The following is an 18,346-nucleotide window of genomic DNA, read 5'->3' as shown; positions in this document are numbered from 1 at the left end:
CATTCTGCAACGATACTACCATCTCACGTAGAGCGGCAACCTCACCACGTAAAGTAGACACCTCCACACGCCATGCACCATCGTTATCGCGTAGAGTACCGATCTCCTCACGCAAGGCATTGACCTCATCACGTAACTCCCTTGACTCATCCCGTGGAGGTGGAGAACAGGGAGATAGAAGTCGTGGCATCTTTTCCGGTCGCCTATCATGAGGTGATGGTGGAGAAGAGGCTCGATGATGTGACGGGATAGGTGATGGCTCTCGTTGTAGAGGTGTATAGTCGGGTCGATCAGGTGATGGCTCTGGGTGAGGTGATGGCTCTCGAAGTGGAGGAAGTGGAGGTTGCTCATCATTCGTGCCATCAAGAAAACGCTGACTAGCTTGCCACCAATCAATGGCAAGCTCAGCCTCCGTGGGTGTCAGTCTCATTAATGGAATGTTGGCCTCCTAAAAATATAAAAACTCAAACAAAGTTAAACGTCTACTATTAATAACTTGTTTATATATGATAGTATTTGTGTTAACTTACATTATTTATTGTCGCATATAGTATTAAGTCTTCCCAATCCAACAGACGTTTCCTCTTCCAGGAAATAGCCCTGGGAATATCATTTGAAGTTTTTATTGCATATGTCTTCATGGCGGGAAAGGCCTCGAATATCTAAATCTACAAACAATATAATAACAAACATTAGTAATTATTAAATAATTAATTATAATTTTGAAAACATTATATAGAAATTCTTACCTTAAAGGCCCAAACAAAGCCTGACAAAGTGTATTTCAACCCATCGCCCCGCAAACTTTTGCGGTCATCAAAGGCATACGACAACTTAGTCCAGGTAGCTTTCCATATATACGAACCCCACGGAAACAGATTCCATGCATTTAGGTCCTCTACCAATAATATTAGCTCCTGAGGAATAGGTTGTCTGGCCTCTCTGCCTAAAAAGCCGGCATACAAAAGTAGTAGAAGGCATACTCGGACAACATCGACGTCATTCATCCGAGTAAAACCATCTTTCTTATTAAACAATTTCTTCATGTCATCGACGTGTAAGTTCGGCTTCTCTATTGACTCATCAGGAAAAACCCTGGATAACCATGATGGGCGGGTGATATGACGAGTATACCGGCCTACATCATCGTGTCCGAATCGTAGACCAGTGATTAAGCAGAACTCATTCCGCCCAAAACAAGTATACGCCGGTGGAAAATGAAACCATATATCTTCCTCACCACGTTGTATACTGTCGGGTAGATCGCTAGTCATGGTCTGAAGCCACAAATGGGTCAAATTAGCATCTCCACCCGGATGTTGTACTCTCAGCCATGGCCCGAAGCAGGTTTCCTCAAACAATTTTCTTTGTGCAGGTGAAAGCTTCGAAGCAATTGTAGTGGCTAGGCTAACTTTATTCCTTAATGTCAATGAAGCCGAAAAAAATTTCTACAAAAACAATAAACATACCAAGTTAGATATACCAAAAACTACACTGTCAAGATATACCAAAAACAAGAAACATAAATAGTAGTTTATTCTTGAAACTAAAATTTGCAACACTATTTTGTCTTTTGGTTGAAATGAAAATCGCAACGAGATAATGAGAATCGCAACGCGGAAATGAATATCGCAACGAGAGAATCGCAACGCGAAATGACTATCGGGACGAGATAATCGCAACGCGAAATAAAAATCGCAATGCGATTTTCATTTCGCGTTGCGATAGTTATTTCCGCGTTGCGATTTTCATTCTCGAAACTATTCTTCTTCTGCATTACTTCAACCAAAAGACAAAACAAAGACAAATACTAACTTCACAGGCTAAACAGTTTAGCAGTATTGGCAACAATCGAATGAATTTAATAAGAAATCTAAGTGAAATGGTTAATCTATTATTGAAATTACCAGTAAACTTATCATCAATCTCAATATGAAAAACCTAAAATAATGCAAAAATTTCAACAACAAAAAAAAACTAACCCTCGGAGGTTGATTTTCCATTTCTGAATGATTGTGAGGGATTTCGCCGGCGATGGGGACGGAAATCTTCGGAGATGGGGACGGATTTCGCCGTAGAGAGTGAGAGATGGAGATGGGACTGAGTGTTGTGATTTTGGGTTTGAGGTTATGAGTTGCGATTACTGTGGACGGTTCAGTTTCTGATTTATTAAGAAAAAATTCGTGTTTGGAATTTGAAAAAAAATACGCGTTAATACGAATGGCGCTATGTAAATCGCGTTGCGAAAGTCAGAATCGCGTTGCGATTTTGTATTATCGTATTGCGATAGTAAGTATCGCATTGCGATAGTCAGTATCGCATTGCGATTTTTCCAATTCGCGTTGCGATTTACTTATTCGTATTTCGAATTGGGAAAATCGCAACGACACTGTAGACCATCGCAACGCGATTTCCAACTATCGCAACGCGAATTTGCGATAATGGAGATCGCGTTGCGAATTAGCGATCGCATTGCGATTTTGTTGGTCATTTTGGCAAATCCGGAAAAAGTTGGTTAAAATCATATATTATAAGGCATTTTTGGTCACTGAGGCGATTTTCTCTAAAAAAAACCCTTATATTTTAGATCATTGTATTTTTTTTTCAATTGGATCTTTATTTCATCTAATAAAAAGAAAATTATATATATATATAAGTCTACTTATATATATATATAAGTCTACTTATATATATATATATATATATATAAGTATGATGGTGGGTCGGTGTGTGTTTTTATCTTAAAAATTAAGTGTGCTCCTCTTAAATTTGGATTGTGTCGGGTGTGAGTAAAGTAATTTGATTTTTAGATCAAATTTGAATGGATAAAAAATTCGATCAGATCAGACTCGATACATAACCATTCCTAATTCCAACCAAATATATTTTTGATAATTTTTTATTTTTTTAAATAAAAATAAAATATTGTATAATTTCGTAAACCAAACATCTTTGCAACACTTTTACAAATCATTCTCATTCGTACTTTAATAGTGCAACAATATCCAACAATATCCAACAATAATGTTAGTAGTAATACGTACTTTTTTATTTTAGAAAATGAATGATTTAATATTTAGGAAGTGTCGGTTTTATTTTTTTAAAATATTTATTATTATTCTTTTTGCATTATGTAGAAAAATCAACTGTCCTTCTCTTCATATAATTCGGAGAGAGAAAGTGGAAGGCTTATCTTTGGGTGGCTGCAAACGACGTTTAACCGAAAAGGACAACAAATACAAATTCTTCGATTCGAAAAAAAGAGAGAGACAAACAAATTTTCTTCTTCTCCTCCTTACTTAACGTTGAGAAGAGAAGCAGTAGAGAGATTGTTTCCCTTCACATAGATTTAGATTTTCAATTATATTCTTCTTTGTCGTTAATGGTTTTTGGTAGCCCATTTCATCAGCAGCGGCCGCACAGAGAGGCCCAGCTCCAATATCAACAATGATAACACTGTTTTTATGTAGTCTTTTAGAATTTTCAAAGAAGTTCCTTAATTTTAACAGCTTGAAAAGGTCAATTAGGTGGGCTTTATTTTTCCTTCCTAGATTTTTTTTTGATTCTCTGCGCTTTATTTAATTGTGTTCTTTGATTTTTGTTTTGTTTTATGTTGAGAAAAGTAGAGGATGAATCACTGCATTCCCGATTTTGAAATGGAAGACCATAGTTCAATCCCTTCAATTTCTAGATTAAATCGCTTTAAAAAACCATCCATGTAAGTTGCTGATTTGCTGTTTTTTAACTATAGTTCTTACTTCTTAGAATGAAAATTGTGTTTTGGTTAAGAACTGAAGAGGTTATGGAACAGGCCAGAAGATGAAATCATGGAGCTATTGTGGCAAAATGGTCAAGTTGTTGTGCAAAGTCAGAATCAAAGATCTTTGAAGAAGCTACCGCCGATCAAATTCCACGACGCCGACCAACCAGGTTCGAAAGAGATCCGATCATCGTCATCTCATCATCAGCAACAACAACAGCAACAGCAATCCGTTACTGATCATCTCTTCATGCAAGAAGATGAAACGGCTTCATGGCTTCACTATCCTCTCAGTGACGCTAACTTCGACAAAGATTTCTGTGCCGATCTCCTCTATCCTTCCTCCTCCACCGCCGTCGCCCCCTGCGCTACCTCCACCGCTCCTCCTCCATCACTAGGAAGAGTTCCTCAACTTTTGGTTTTGGCTTCAGCTACGGCTATGGCGCCAGCTCCTAGGCCACCGATACCACCGACAAAGAGGAAAGGGTTGGAGTCGACGAGGATCCTGAACTTCGTTAACTTCTCCAAGCATAGAACGGCGAGAGCGGAGCAATCTGGACCGTCGAATTCGAAGAGTGTAGTAGCGAGGGAATTGACAGTCGTTGATTCCTGTGATACTCCGGCGATGGATCCCGAATCGGGAGCCTCTCAAGCTATGCCGAGCTGCACCGAGGAAGCATCAGGCGGGGACAACAACAATACCTGCGCCAACATGAGCGGCGCTATAGCTGCCAACACGCAATCAGCTGGTGCCAGTTTAGGTGCCAGCAAAGACAATTTAGCCACGTGCGAAGTCATGGTGACATCATCACCTGGCGCCTCCAGTGCCAGTGCTGAACCGACGGCTCAGAAGCCTGTCCAAGCTGAGGACCGGAAGCGTAAAGGAAGAGAACCGGACGACGCCGAATGTCACAGTGAGGTTAGTTCATTGGAATTAGTAATTCTTTTCTCTAATTTGCCTCGGCTAACGTGCGCCCGGATGGGTGATTAACACTTAACATCTTTTAGAGTGAGTATCCCCTCTCTTTGTCACCTGGGGGTATAATTTCGAGGTCGTACAAGTGTCATAAACATCGATTTAGAAGACGCCACGTGTTTGAATAATTGCGGAAGCTAACACGAATTTTATATTATTGGAAGATGGAGGAGGCTTGCAGTGTTAACTTTTTATTTTTATTATTTTTATTTTTGGAAAAAATTGGATTTAAGGCGAGTATCACGGGAGTGGTTTCCTCCTCGCCATTACACCCCAGTTGTTGTCGGTTAGCATTTGCATAAATTTTGTTTTAATTGCTTAAAACATTCTCTACTGTTTAGCAGCTCTCGTTTAGCTAAATGTTACTTTATCTAATTTTTAACGTTGAGTGCATGCGAATTCTGAAAAAAAAAATCAGCCTTTTTGCAATCCTAGATACTAGGTAGTATGAAACATTATTTAAGGAATAATCCGGTTAATCATTGATTATAAAGTATTAAACACATGCTAATTATTATTTAATAATTTTGTTTGCAAGTGTCATTAAAAAAAATACTATTTAAGGTTACTATCCAAAGTTATTATCCAAGCCATATAGAATAAAATTATCAACACCTTTTAATAAATATATTGTTTGTGCTATAAACAGTATATTAATTATAAAAATGTACTGATAGATACTTTTTAACCAAAATTATTTTTTAATTACTATTTTTTTTAAAAAGTGTTTTTATTTAATGTACTACTTTTGATGAGTTCTTTCTAATGGTACCTATATTCTTCCAGTGCTGTCAATATCCTCGAGTCTTGATGGCAACTGATTCAATGGAAAAGTTAAGAGATTATTTTACAAAGAAATCATGTTCTCTAGGAACTGTTCACTCATCAAGCTTAGAGAGCTTATTTAGCATGTGAAAACACCAAATATGAATGATGATATATAACTCCAGGTCTCTAGGGTGAATTTAAATAGAGCATAAGAGTTAGTCCACTCTGAATCCTTTTATGATCATAACAGTATGATATAAATTAGATTAACTCAAGATTTATTTTGTCAAACCATCAAGAATAATAAATTAAATGATAGACACTGAAGTGTATCTGAATCCATTGATATGTTAAAACCTTTTGACTTTTTTGTTTTTGTTTTAATCTTCCAAGAATATTTTCTCTTGTTGTAAAACTCTCTTACGACATGAAGATGAATAGAAGTTAACCTATTTTTTGTAGATCATTACCTCTTTATAAAATTAATTAGTAATCATTTTTTAAATATTTATAATTTTGTCCTTTATCAAAGTATAAATACAATTTATGGTATCTATATTTTTTATGGCACTTTACATAATTATTTACTTGATTTTGTAGCATACTTGATAATAACATTATACATATTTGTCCACAATTGCGGATTTTAATCCAACACTTATGTCTTATTTTCTATATTTAAATGTTGGGAAACCAAATTAAATTATGGAAGCATCTATAGTCTTTCTTCTTTCAGAAATGTGGGAGGGTTCTTATTGTTTCTTGTTTAATTTAATTACATAAAGTTGAAAACTAAAACTATATGGAGAATATATTCTTTAGTCTTAACTCTTAATACTATTTCACATGCTTCCTAGGTTCCCAAGTACAAGTCAGTTAAGTAGCCAACCATATCAGGGTAGTCAAGAACACAAGCTTTAGGGTACCCTTTTTGTAAACTTATGAGGATGCTTAAACCAGGCAAAATAGACATAACCCCATAAACGTTGAGATTTAGGATAGCACTATGTGTTCTAATCTGTTAAAACAGAAAACCAATCACTTCATTTATCTCCTTTCTCTCAGTTAATTTTTTTCTTCATGCTTTTTAGTTTCTTACTAACACTTTTCATTGTTGCCAAAGGATGCTGAGTTTGAATCCGCTGACAAAAAGAAACAATCGCGTGGATCCACATCCACGAAAAGGTCCCGTGCTGCAGAGGTCCATAACCTCTCGGAGAGGGTAAGTATTTAATTGGCATCATGGTACATGGTCTTTTTCTTCTATGTAATTGCATTCCATTATATGTGTTTTCTCGTTCATGTGCAGAGACGCAGAGATAGGATAAATGAAAAGATGAGAGCTTTGCAAGAACTTATTCCTCGTTGCAACAAGGTTTGTCATGTGCATGACTTCCCTTAAATCTGCACTTAACATTGAAGATTTGTTTTTCCCAATTTGGATATTTCTCACTCTACCGTTATTGACATGTTTCATTCATTTTTACAAGTCTCAGTCAGACAAAGCTTCAATGCTGGATGAAGCAATTGAGTACCTGAAGTCACTTCAGTTGCAAGTTCAGGTATGTCTTTGCCTATAGCTAAGGAGGGATGTGTGAGATAATATAACTGGCCAAGATTTATTTTCTTACAACTCTATACTTCATGGAGTGATATAATTGGGTTATTCCTCTTTATAGTAATATTATTGTGTAAAATGCCAATAATAGAAGTAAATTTTGTTTGTTTTAAATACCTAATACATTTTTGTCACGTATGAGGATCATGGATTAATAGCACTAAGTCCTTAATCAACAATCTTTTTTACCTGCCTTATTATGAATGTTTGTGGAACGGTTAATCACAGGGACTTTTGCCATTGTAGTGAAAAAAAGATAATAAGATTTCACCGAACACCACCAAGCTCAAGAAGCAAGATCTCTTTTGGGGACATTATTTTTTACTTGATGTAGATGAGTAGATATATTTTGAATTTTCAAGCTTTTTTTGCCCGTTCTTTTCCCTAGCAGGATGGCTAATCTAAGACTAAGAACATTTTGTTGGGATTGTGCTACACAGAATGAGCTTGTACATTATTTATGACAGTTTTAGATTTTAATTTTCTGCAGATGATGTCCATGGGTTGTGGCTTGGTCCCAATGATGTTTCCTGGTGTTAAACAGTACATGCCGGCAATGGGAATGGGAATTGGTATGGGCATGGTCATGGATATGGGAATAAATCGGCCAATGATGCCGTTTCCGAACGTTTTGGCTGGCTCAGGTTTGCCAACAGCACCTTCTGCAGCTCATTTGGATCCAAGGTTTCCTATGCCAGCCTTTCATATGTCACCACAAGTTCCAGCTCCTGATCCATCAAGACTCCAACCAAACAATCAGTCAGATGCCATGCTGAACCCACTTGGCATGCAAAACCCAAACCAGGCACGGATTCCGAATTTTGCTGATCCTTATCAGCAGTATATCGGACTTCATCAGATGCAATTACAACCTCCACAGGTAATGTTTAGCTTGTCTTACCTTTTGTATAAGCTTATCACTGAATGTATGATAGTTTCTTGAAAAAAAATTAAAAAATACTGGTAAGTCCTCATTCACTGCTTTTCTCAGCTATTTCTAGGCTTGAAAACTTGCAAATCTATTTTCTAACTATATCATGTTTATTTTCCTCAAGAAAACTTTACTTGGACGATTGATCAACATCAGCACAATCACATAGCGACATAAAATTTACTTATTGGCATGAAGTGTTTATCACAAATTTCTCCTTTTGCAGTGTCGAGCAATGGCTCAGCCAGGCTCAAGTAAACCGAGTACCGGTAAGGGACATGAGAATGTTGAAAATCACCCATCAGGTTGGTCCATTATTTTCTAGTTTCACATTACTAAATGAGGGTTACAGCCAGTGGTGGATCCACTAAAGCCAGTGGTGGATCCACTAAACCCTAAACCCTGAAATCCGAGTTTTCTTCGGATAATTACTTATTTTACTGATTGTGCCCTCCTTTTGTGCCCGTCTTGTTTTAACCAAGTATACTCTGCTCCCACATTGAATGACATGGTTTTACCAATTATATAGAACTTCACTTGCACATTGAAACCAAGTTAAAATGATTTGCCATGCCAGTTCCAATGAGGAATGAAACATATTTATTAGCACATAATTAAAAAAATGGCGGTTACTGTCTAATTATGGATGATTTCTGATTCAACTTCCTTTTGTAATATTATGAAAGGTGATATGGCACAATAGCTCCAGCGTCTCAGCTGGCTAAAATTTACCGGCTACTTTCAAACTGATAGCAGATATCGAGATCCGAATTCCGGTCAAGGTGTTGCTTGTTTATTCCTTTTACTCCGCAGCATACAATGTCAAAGAGAGTTCATGTGCATTGCAGGTTGATAATTCAAGCGTGGATGATTCCCGAAAGGTTCTTACTTAACCTTTCTACAGTTTTGTAGCATAAGAGAACAACATCCTGTTTGAGAGAAACCTTTTTTTTCTCACTTATCTAACTTGTTGCAACTTATAACACATCTAACATGTAATAATTGCACTACCATAGAAATAGTTCCATACGCTCAAGTTTCACTCTCTTTTAGCTTTGTGTCCCCCAGGCGTTTAGACAGTAGAATCAGGGTTAAAAGGAAAAATGTTTTCTTGGCTTGGCGGAGGCCGTTGGTATGGGTATAGACTATATAGCCTTTTGATTAGGACTAGTAAACCCAACTTGCAGAATTGAGAAAAATGTGTTCCGGGTCAGGCCTAAAAAAGGTGAAAAGAAAGTTTGTCTTCATCAGTGAACTTATTCCTGGAATTGTGGTCCAGTAAGTATATAGCCGTCGAGTTTCTAAGCACTAAAACGGAATACGAAACAGAGTTCTCAAAAGGAATCTTCGGTAGCCACATGAGTTTCGACTATATATATGAAGTTGATTCGGATCAAACCTTTAAAGGAGGAACAAAGCTGTCCCAACTTTACCTTTCATAAAATTCGAACCCGAAATCATACTAGGACATAAGCTCCTTACAGCTCGACTCGACTTTAGGTTTCGACTTTTAGAGAGGTCTCTCATCTGCAACAACATAGCTGTCATTGTCCGAACCGTATAAAGGTGCAAAGAGAGAAAAAAGAAGAGTCGCTGTTACCTTTGCTTTGTCCCAATTCTGAGAACCTTGGAGAGGTGTGATTGCATGCGAGAAATGGTCCCTTTTTATCCTCTGAAGTGCACGTATAATTGACAACTTTGCAGCAAAGTAGTCCAATAAAATGGAAAAAGGCATAGCATGTATTGCTCACTAACCAAGGGAATACAGACATTAAAGTAATCATGTTGCTGAGAATATAATGTAAGAGTAGAGGGGTCCCCATTATTCTCTAGTGTAGACTAAGCATCGTCAAAATTAAAAAGATTATTATTTGACGATTACTGGAACTGAAAATGTCAGCAGTATGTGTCTAATATGAATATGAACATGTATGTAATATATTTAAATATAATCATTTTTAACTCATCAAACAATCTCAATAATAGAAGTATTGTTATTCCTAGATATTTTAGGTTTAAGCAGTTACGTTTACTGGATGTATGTATTATCAATGACTAATAAAGATTATGAACAAATATTATTTTGTAATCACCTCAAATTATTATATATATATATATATATATATATAATTCTTTTAATAATATACACCCAAGATCTCAGCTTCACAATTCCATTTTTGTCTAAATTACGGAGTAAATGGACTTTTAGATGCAGTATTCCGTTAGTTTATATACTAGACATTCGCCAATGAGTACTGCATCCTCAAAATTGTCGACATTCTCATGACATTATAGCTATTAGTACGTTTTTGCCTAAAGCGAGTTCATCTCGAATCGTAGCAGCAGCATCCGTTAAAATTTATCCCGTTCTAATACATTTATCTCATTGAACTCAAGTAATTTGATGTATACAAGTATTTTTGTTGGAACGTCCCTATATAACTAAAGAAATGTCTAGAGTATCTATATTATAATTATTTTTTATTGAAATGTCCGAAAACATTATTGATAATTTAGATAATGTATTAAATACAATAAAAAGGTGTTTATATTCCGTTCATCTAATGTGAAAATAAAGGTCATCAAAGGTTTTTCGCCTAGATATATAAGTATAGACATATTTTAAATTTCACTTATTAGAAGAGTGTACTTCTTTTTTAATTCTTTTATTAAAGAATAATAAGTTGCATTTATTTTATTTATGTATACATTCTAACTTTTTATTTTATTTTATTATAGATGGGGTTTTATTTCAATTAACATAATTGTTGTTATAACACTAAAAAAATAAGTGAATTCAAGCATACTTGAATCGATATTATCCTCCTATTTTGGGTGGAATTTGAATATTCTTTTGATTAATTTGGCAAAATAGTATATATTCAAACACTCTCAATCATTTGATCAGGGACGGATCTATAAAGCCTTGTGCGACGTGGATGTTAAACTTAAAAGATTGAATTTGAATCTACGATTCAATTCAATAGACTTGAGTGATTTTATGAAGAATATTTGAATGATGAATTGTAATATATAAAATTAAAAGATTGAATTTGAATTTTGGATTTTTATTTTATTTTTTTCTTAATGAATTTTATAATACTTATTTTAGACTCTCATTTTTTTAGTTTATAGATCTGTCACTGCATTTGACATTAAACACTTACATCCCTACATATATGATAAAATTTAGATAATTTAACTACACATAACACGAATATATATAATTTATGAGTATTCATCTCTTAATGAACTTATGAATGTGACCCACGTATACTTACACGTTCTCTTTCTGTATAATCGAAACTTATTTTTAACTTAATTTGGAACACGTCTAAACAAAGCCTAAAGGCCTTGTTTAGAACTAATATTAGGAACATTTGCTTGCATAATAAGGTTGAACATTATTTAGGAACTTGGTAATCAGTTTTTTTATTTTAATTCATACACTCTTGCGTAATTCATTTGATGCAAGGGGAAGTAACATTTTTTGTTTAGGGTTTCAAAAAAGATTCAACCTCCCATAACAACATTATGTAAAACTGCCATTTTTATCATCTGTTGAGCACTGAGAGAACTTCAAAGTAGACGATATAACTCAGTGTGTCTTTGAAAATGCATTGAAAGGATTAACATTTCAGATGCTTCCTAAAACTTGACAAGAAATTGAAAATCCACACAGCTGAAAACCAGTATTACCCGATAACATGAATATCTTGAAATTGTACTACATATAAAGTCCTTCCGGAACGCCTTCTTTCTTTTTGAACATCACCTTTTCCTTGGCCTTCTTAAAGTCCGCATGAGTCACCTACAACCCCGGACCATTCGAAATCAGAAACTTGGATCAAACAATTACTTGACACACCATTGATGCAAGATATAGATACATAACATCAGTAACGACGATTCATAACAGATTCCTCTTTAACACCATGAACACTAACCCAGGCAAAAATAGGTTGTAGAAGCATTGTATTAGCCTAAAATATTGAACCAAAGTAGGTTGTGAAGGAAACTACCCTAAAATTTAATATGAAGCATTCTACTTGCAGACAATAAACCCCTTTTCCCGCTAACAATGACAAGTTAACAGGTTTCTCAGTATCCTAAGAAAAAATAAAAGCAAAAGGAGAATTATATGCCTGAAATTTCAAGATATATGTGAAACATAGGCAATGCTAAATTGCTAATTGATAATAATCAGGTTGGAACTATAAATTATGGTACCTATAGATCCAGAATATAATCCTATATAATAAAACTTAAATCTCAGTTAAGCAATCAATCTGGTTTAGATTCTATCACTTGTGTGCATAATGTAAACTTGTAGAACTAGAATCAAACTTGGATGTTAGAAAAAAGAAGCCTCACCTTCATGCGTCTCTCCCTTAAAGCAAGCAAGCCAGCCTCGGTACATATGGCCTTTATATCAGCTCCGGAGAACTCATCTTTTGTCATAACAAATTCTTCCAAGTTCACGTCATCAGCCAATGTCATCCTTGATGTATGTATCTGCAGTCCAAATGTTTGAAAAATGGGCTAGTATAATGAAAAGAAAGAGTGAAACATATTTGATAGAGTGTTCCAATACATCATAAGACAATCACATACCTGGAAAATACGCCTTCTTGTTTTGATGTCAGGTAGGGGAAATTCGATCTTCCTATCAATTCGACCAGGGCGAAGCAAAGCTGGATCAAGACTTTCAATTCTATTTGTTGCAAGAATCACTTTGACATCTCCTCTTGAATCGAAGCCATCTAACTGGTTCAGCAACTCCAACATGGTCCTCTGAATTTCACGTTCACCACCAGAATGGGCATCATACCTGTACGGAGATTAATGAGAAATATTCGAAATGTATTTCTACCGAGGCCTAACAGTTTCACCAACTTACCTCTTAGTACCAACTGCATCAATTTCATCAATGAAGACAACTGAAGGGGAAAGATCGTCAGCAACTCTGAAGAGTTCCCTAACTAATTTTGGGCCATCTCCCAAGTACTTCTGAATTAATTCACTTCCAACAACACGTAAGAAAGTCGCTGATGTGGAATTAGCCACTGCCTGGAATAATGTAAGTGAAAAAAAAAAGCTCAGGTATATTTTATAAAGCAGAAAAAACCTGAACAACCATGTGATACCAGTTTAAACAAGGACTCATGGACAAGGTAAAAAAATATTAGCAATTGCATATTGCATGCAAAATGACAAGTCCATGCTATCCCTCTACTGCAATTTTTAGAAGCTTATCATGTTGTCCAAACATGTTTTGCCTCCCAACCAAACAACTTGCATGGTAAGAAAAATGTCTTGCTGGAGATAAACGAATACACACCTTTGCAAGCAAGGTCTTGCCTGTCCCAGGCTCTCCATACAAGATGACTCCTTTCGGAGGTTTGATACCAATGTCCTCATATAGTTCAGGGTGAGTCAAAGGGAGCTCAACTGCCTCTTTAATCTCCTGTATTTGAGCATCCAAACCTCCTATATCTGCATAAGATTCCAATGGAGCCTTTTCGACCTTCATCACTGATACCATGGGATCAACTTCATCTTGCAGAAGTCCAACAACAGAAAGAACCTGAGAACATACAATAACCAAGCATGAATTTCCTTCCAAGAACACAAGAAAGATCGAACATAATGCCTTAAAGATGCTTACAATCCAGTCAAAGGAGACACAGAACCCTTAAACAGAAGAAGAGGTATCTGATTTACCCTTTCAAGATTTATAGACCCGAACAGTACACCTAAACACATGAATATCACCAGCTATGATAGCAAACTTGATAAGCAAAAACCCATCATGGCCTTGCTATCAATCATCAGTCACTCAAATTTATTTGAGATAACCTCTAGTTTGAGATCTAGAGAATGGATTGAACTGGTTTATGAATTTAGCTTTAATTAAAGGTTCAAAATTTTAAAGCTCGTCAATCTAAGCTAAAGCAATCATATGATTAAAACCCAGTTACTTGTTTATTCAAATTTCAAGAGAACTATAACATATTTGAAAATTTAGCAACCACAATTCTAAAATCTGGATAACAGCAGTGTCTATTATCTTCCAGCTACACAACCAAAATGCCATAATTTCCCTAGCACAGACTCTAAATGCACATTAAAGAATTAATTAATCTATAAGCTAAAAGAATTCTTAAATCGTTTTCCTCTAAAATCTCTAATAAAGAAAAAGTAATCATAAAACTAAAACAATAACAATAACAATAACAATAAAGCTTGAGACTTTAATTACCTTATTGTGCATCAAAATAGCACATCCAGGCTCCAACTGATCCTTATCAACGAAAGATAAAATCCCCACATAATACTCGGGCCCAACCGACGATGAAACAATCGCGTGGTTCTCATCGATAAGCTCCTCCAAATTACCCACACTCATCGGCGACCCTCTCAAATCATCGACTTTAGATCGATCCTCCTCTGCTTTCTCTTCCTGCGGCTTGAGCCTTTCCTGGTTAGCAACAAATTCTTCTTCCATCAGCAAATAGTCCTTGATCCGCTCCAACTTTAACAGCCGGAGCTTACACTTCGTAAGCGGCGTTACGGTGGGGAGACGAGCCGCGGCTTCGGGTCCTTTCTGGTTTCGCTGCTTGCGACCCACCCTGGCTGGCGGCGCCGCCGGCTCAAATTTCTTATCTTTCTTGTCAGAGCCATCAGGTTTCCGGTCACCCGGGAAACCTTTCCTATTCATACCGCCCGGTGTTCCTTGTCCCATTGTTCAGGGTTCGTATTAACGCCTCCGATATTCAGCTGAGATAATGAGAATGCCTTTGGGGGCTTTGAACAAATAGGTGCTTGGCTTTGGGATCAAGTTACCTTCCTTCTAGATTTTCTTTGTCCACCTTAATTATATTGAGAAAAACAGAAAATGGGCCTTTGAATTTGGATTTATTGTATTATGTAAGTTCTTCATCTCCTTGTGGGCCTTTCGGGACTCCTCATTGGGTCTTTTACTTCTTATTTTTGCAATTGATTTTACACATAAGGTCATGCTATAAATAGGTTTAATTTCAAGAAGAGCCCTTACCAAAAAATTATAAAATCAATTGAGTCCTCATATTTGTTCACTTAATTTAGATCTTAACATTACACTAAAATCAATTACACTCTTCCGTTAACATATATTATTTTAAATGATTATATCATTAATTATTGATGATAAGATAAATAAAATCCATTAAATGATGTCACGCACAATCGAAAGATATAGTTAATTATTTTTTCAGTAAAAATTTAAAAAATGTAAACATATTTTAAAATATTTTTTCGAAATTATAAAAAATTATACAAAAAATTATAAAATTATATATAACATTAATTTCTTTGACAACTTATTAATTTAGATCTTAATTTTGTATATATTAAATATAAAATTTCTCATCAAACAATATTAAATAAATCAATTAATATTATTATCACCTTCAAATTTCAATATTGGATAATCTCATATCAATCAACATTAATTATATATTCCAAGAAGTCTAAATTAAATTTTAATTTGGACTTCCTTGAAAATTACCCTGACCTTAATTATCTGGGCTAGGCTAATCTGCACGTGGGCCTATTCCTCAATTTTTGTGAGGTGGAGAGTAAGCATCAGGATTCCTGACGCTACAACATAAACAACTGGAAGATTTTCAACATCTCAGTTCCCCACCGCTTGGAGTATTCACATTCAAATTACGAGGAGTAACTAAGCAAAGTTTGTTTCATCTTCCTTTACTGAAAATCCTTGATTTTCTTCAGAAACATAAACATCTTGTTAAGCACACTTAGTATTATTTTTTCTTTCTGTTTCATGGCTTCCCCAGCTATGATTAATAACATGTTCTCTATATCACCACACTCTCCAAAATGTTATTACAAGAACCAAACCCTAGCTCTCACTCACTCCAGTTTCTTGTCATCCGCATCTTTTTTAAGGTTAAAGAGGAAAACCCTTTTCTCAAATATCAAATCTAACAAGCCCTTAGCACCAAGACCTCTTGTTTTTGCACTTCAGTCCAACTTCTTCAAAGGTTTGCTTTTACTCTCTCTTTCTTTTTTATTCTTCTGAATAAGCATTTTCATGTGAATGGGTGTTTAAAAATGATGTGATTGAGAACTTGGTTTATAGTTTAGATTAGTAACATTAAGACAAGTCAATTTTCTGGATAAATTCTATCATAATTCATTGATTTGGGACTGTGTTTCAATGTGGGTCTTTTGAATAGTACGTTTTTTGTAGAAGCACGTGATAAAGTGATAAGCTGTAGAGTTCATGCTGATTCAAGAATCAAGCGTGTTGGGTTCAATTTCTTGTTCTCAGTTTGTACTGACAGCCTGTTTGAACTTTATTATTAGTTATTCAAACTGTATGGAAGGTTGGGAAGGATGGAATTGAAGCTGGATCCAATCTCGTGCCAGTAAGTTCATCTTTTTTTTTTCTCATGTGGTTATAGTGTTCGGATTAACATCATAGTTGAAAATACTCGTTCCTATGTTTTTGAGTTCAGGACTCTGTACCGAGGCCTATCGCAAGGATTTCTGTTACAGTAGTTGCTCTGTCTGCGGCACTTTTTGTACTCAGGTCATTCCTGTCAACAGCATTTTTTGCGCTGGTATGTTGTATTTCTTTCTCTACGTATATGATTATGTGGTGATTTTGCTGCTGTATATCCTGTGTATGATTCATATTTATGGTAGATTCAGTTCTAGAAGTTAAACATTTCAGTAGGAACAAACACTTGTGTGTTGCTTTGGAGGTACAAAATGGGCCTGTTGTTCCTTAAAACTTAGATGCAAGGAGAGGGAACAGACCCTTATCGACCACTACACATATAACTGCCAGCAAATATATGGTGCGATTCTCATTTTGCACTTATATAGTTAGAAGGTCTTTATATTAGAATGAACTCGTAACCTACGTCGTTCAAACTCTTCATTTTTCCTGAAGTACTTATGTCAGAGATATCAAGATCCACAGAGGATACATAACCGTATTTGCCACTCACCCTCGAAATCTGAGTAGCATATCATGTAACCTAGTAGAATGTGATATGTACAAAAAAAACCACTGCCTTAAAGCCATAGTAGGTTACCTTTTCAGGGATCCCTTTTGAATGATGCTTTCCGTGCAAAACTGTCACAAATGGCAAGTGCTGCTACTTAAATCTAAATCTAATAACAGAGCTATATTCTCTTCGTGCTGATAAGTCAACAGAAGATGACGCCATCTTTTCCTTCTGAAATGCAAAATATAAAAATTTGATTTAGCAGCTTGAGCTAGCTGTGTATTTGATACACAATCTGTACGCCAGTGGGTGATTGTTATTCACCATTGAAAAAAGAACCCGGAAAGCATCCTTATGAACCACAAGAAGAAACGTGAACAACATAAATCACAACCCTCACTTATTGGTTTCCTTGGATGCCTGCAAGTGCTGCAGGTCACAACTTATAGAGTAGAAATAATAAGCCTATGCTTGAATCAGGTGTAATTTGCATTTGTAACATTAGAATAACTTAGGGTCACCAGCTGTCTTACCGTTAAGGTTTTTGAGAAGTTATTTCATGTCTAATCCTACTTTTCATTCACTTCTACTCAAGGAATATGGCAGGTCATTAGTCATTACAATTGTTGCTCCAATTCCTTTCCCAGAATATTTTAACCGCATGCCTATGTATTGAACTTCATCTTTTCAATTAACTTGTTAAAATCACGGCTGTCGCTAAAAATAAATGTATTTTGATTTATAGTCAAATTATCTGGACAGATTTGTATTTCTATTATGTTTAATATGAAAACTGATTGATCATTATAAATGCTGCAAAAAGTCTGTCATTCACCTCCCCTTCTTGTTGACAAGGTGGTGGCAGCCGCTACAGGTAATGCACCATTTTATCATGATGAATAATGTGTTCTTCTGGATGACCAGGCCACGATGGGACTTGTTTATTTCGTGTTTATTGCCTTGAACAAAGATCAAGGGCCAAGAGGAGGCGGTGGCAGCAGAAGTGGCTCCATGGAAGACCCTGTAGAAGAAGCAAGAAAAATAATGGAAAAGTACAAATGAAGAATGCATGATCATTGATAGTTCTCCATAATCCAAAATTTTGTATTACACTTCCATATTGTGTATGTACTGCAAAAAAAACATATATACATTTTTCTCTTCACACAATTCATCTGCTGGCTTTAGGAGCATGTTCAGATAAATTTACAGACAAAGGTGGTGTGCTTGTGTTATTTTCATCAAAACTTTTAACGTTTCCAGCAGATTA

At 35.8% G+C, this 18,346-nt stretch overlaps 3 protein-coding genes across 5 annotated transcripts; 2 read left to right on the top strand and 1 right to left on the bottom strand.

The window, feature by feature from the left end:
* The first annotated feature begins 3,505 nt into the window (after positions 1 to 3,505).
* LOC120165252 (transcription factor PIF1-like) lies at positions 3,506 to 9,098 on the top strand. 3 transcript variants are annotated; one of them, XM_039174823.1, is made up of 9 exons: positions 3,506 to 3,527; positions 3,627 to 3,718; positions 3,812 to 4,679; positions 6,628 to 6,726; positions 6,814 to 6,879; positions 7,001 to 7,066; positions 7,613 to 8,002; positions 8,280 to 8,358; positions 8,740 to 9,098. In XM_039174823.1, exons 2-9 carry the CDS (start codon positions 3,630 to 3,632, stop codon positions 8,754 to 8,756), a joined length of 1,674 nt encoding a protein of 557 aa, XP_039030754.1. In that variant the 5' UTR covers positions 3,506 to 3,527; positions 3,627 to 3,629; the 3' UTR covers positions 8,757 to 9,098. The 3 variants fall into 3 exon arrangements, with proteins under 3 accessions (XP_039030754.1, XP_039030743.1, XP_039030747.1); XM_039174812.1 differs by lacking the exon at positions 8,740 to 9,098 and having other exon boundaries at positions 8,280 to 8,407; XM_039174816.1 differs by lacking the exons at positions 3,506 to 3,527; positions 8,740 to 9,098 and having other exon boundaries at positions 3,624 to 3,718; positions 8,280 to 8,408.
* A 2,603-nt stretch (positions 9,099 to 11,701) lies between these two features.
* Positions 11,702 to 14,913, bottom strand: LOC120165241 (26S proteasome regulatory subunit 4 homolog A-like). The gene is made up of 6 exons (XM_039174803.1): positions 14,316 to 14,913; positions 13,395 to 13,640; positions 12,954 to 13,123; positions 12,668 to 12,884; positions 12,428 to 12,568; positions 11,702 to 11,864 (listed from the first exon to the last, which is right to left on the bottom strand). The coding sequence occupies exons 1-6, from the start codon at positions 14,796 to 14,798 to the stop codon at positions 11,781 to 11,783; spliced, it is 1,341 nt and encodes a 446-aa protein (XP_039030734.1). The 5' UTR covers positions 14,799 to 14,913; the 3' UTR covers positions 11,702 to 11,780.
* An 823-nt stretch (positions 14,914 to 15,736) lies between these two features.
* LOC120165232 lies at positions 15,737 to 18,246 on the top strand. Its single transcript, XM_039174795.1, has 4 exons — positions 15,737 to 16,101; positions 16,427 to 16,488; positions 16,579 to 16,683; positions 18,001 to 18,246. Exons 1-4 carry the CDS (start codon positions 15,882 to 15,884, stop codon positions 18,136 to 18,138), a joined length of 525 nt encoding a protein of 174 aa, XP_039030726.1. The 5' UTR covers positions 15,737 to 15,881; the 3' UTR covers positions 18,139 to 18,246.
* The last annotated feature ends 100 nt before the right edge of the window (positions 18,247 to 18,346 follow it).

The sequence above is a fragment of the Hibiscus syriacus genome, unplaced genomic scaffold (genome assembly GCF_006381635.1).
Source record: "Hibiscus syriacus cultivar Baekdansim isolate YM2019G1 unplaced genomic scaffold, ASM638163v2 tig00002919_pilon, whole genome shotgun sequence".
NCBI classification, from domain to species: Eukaryota; Viridiplantae; Streptophyta; class Magnoliopsida; order Malvales; family Malvaceae; genus Hibiscus; species Hibiscus syriacus.
The sequence above is the reverse complement of the archived record's forward strand: the minus strand, read 5'-3'. Positions and strand labels throughout refer to the sequence as shown.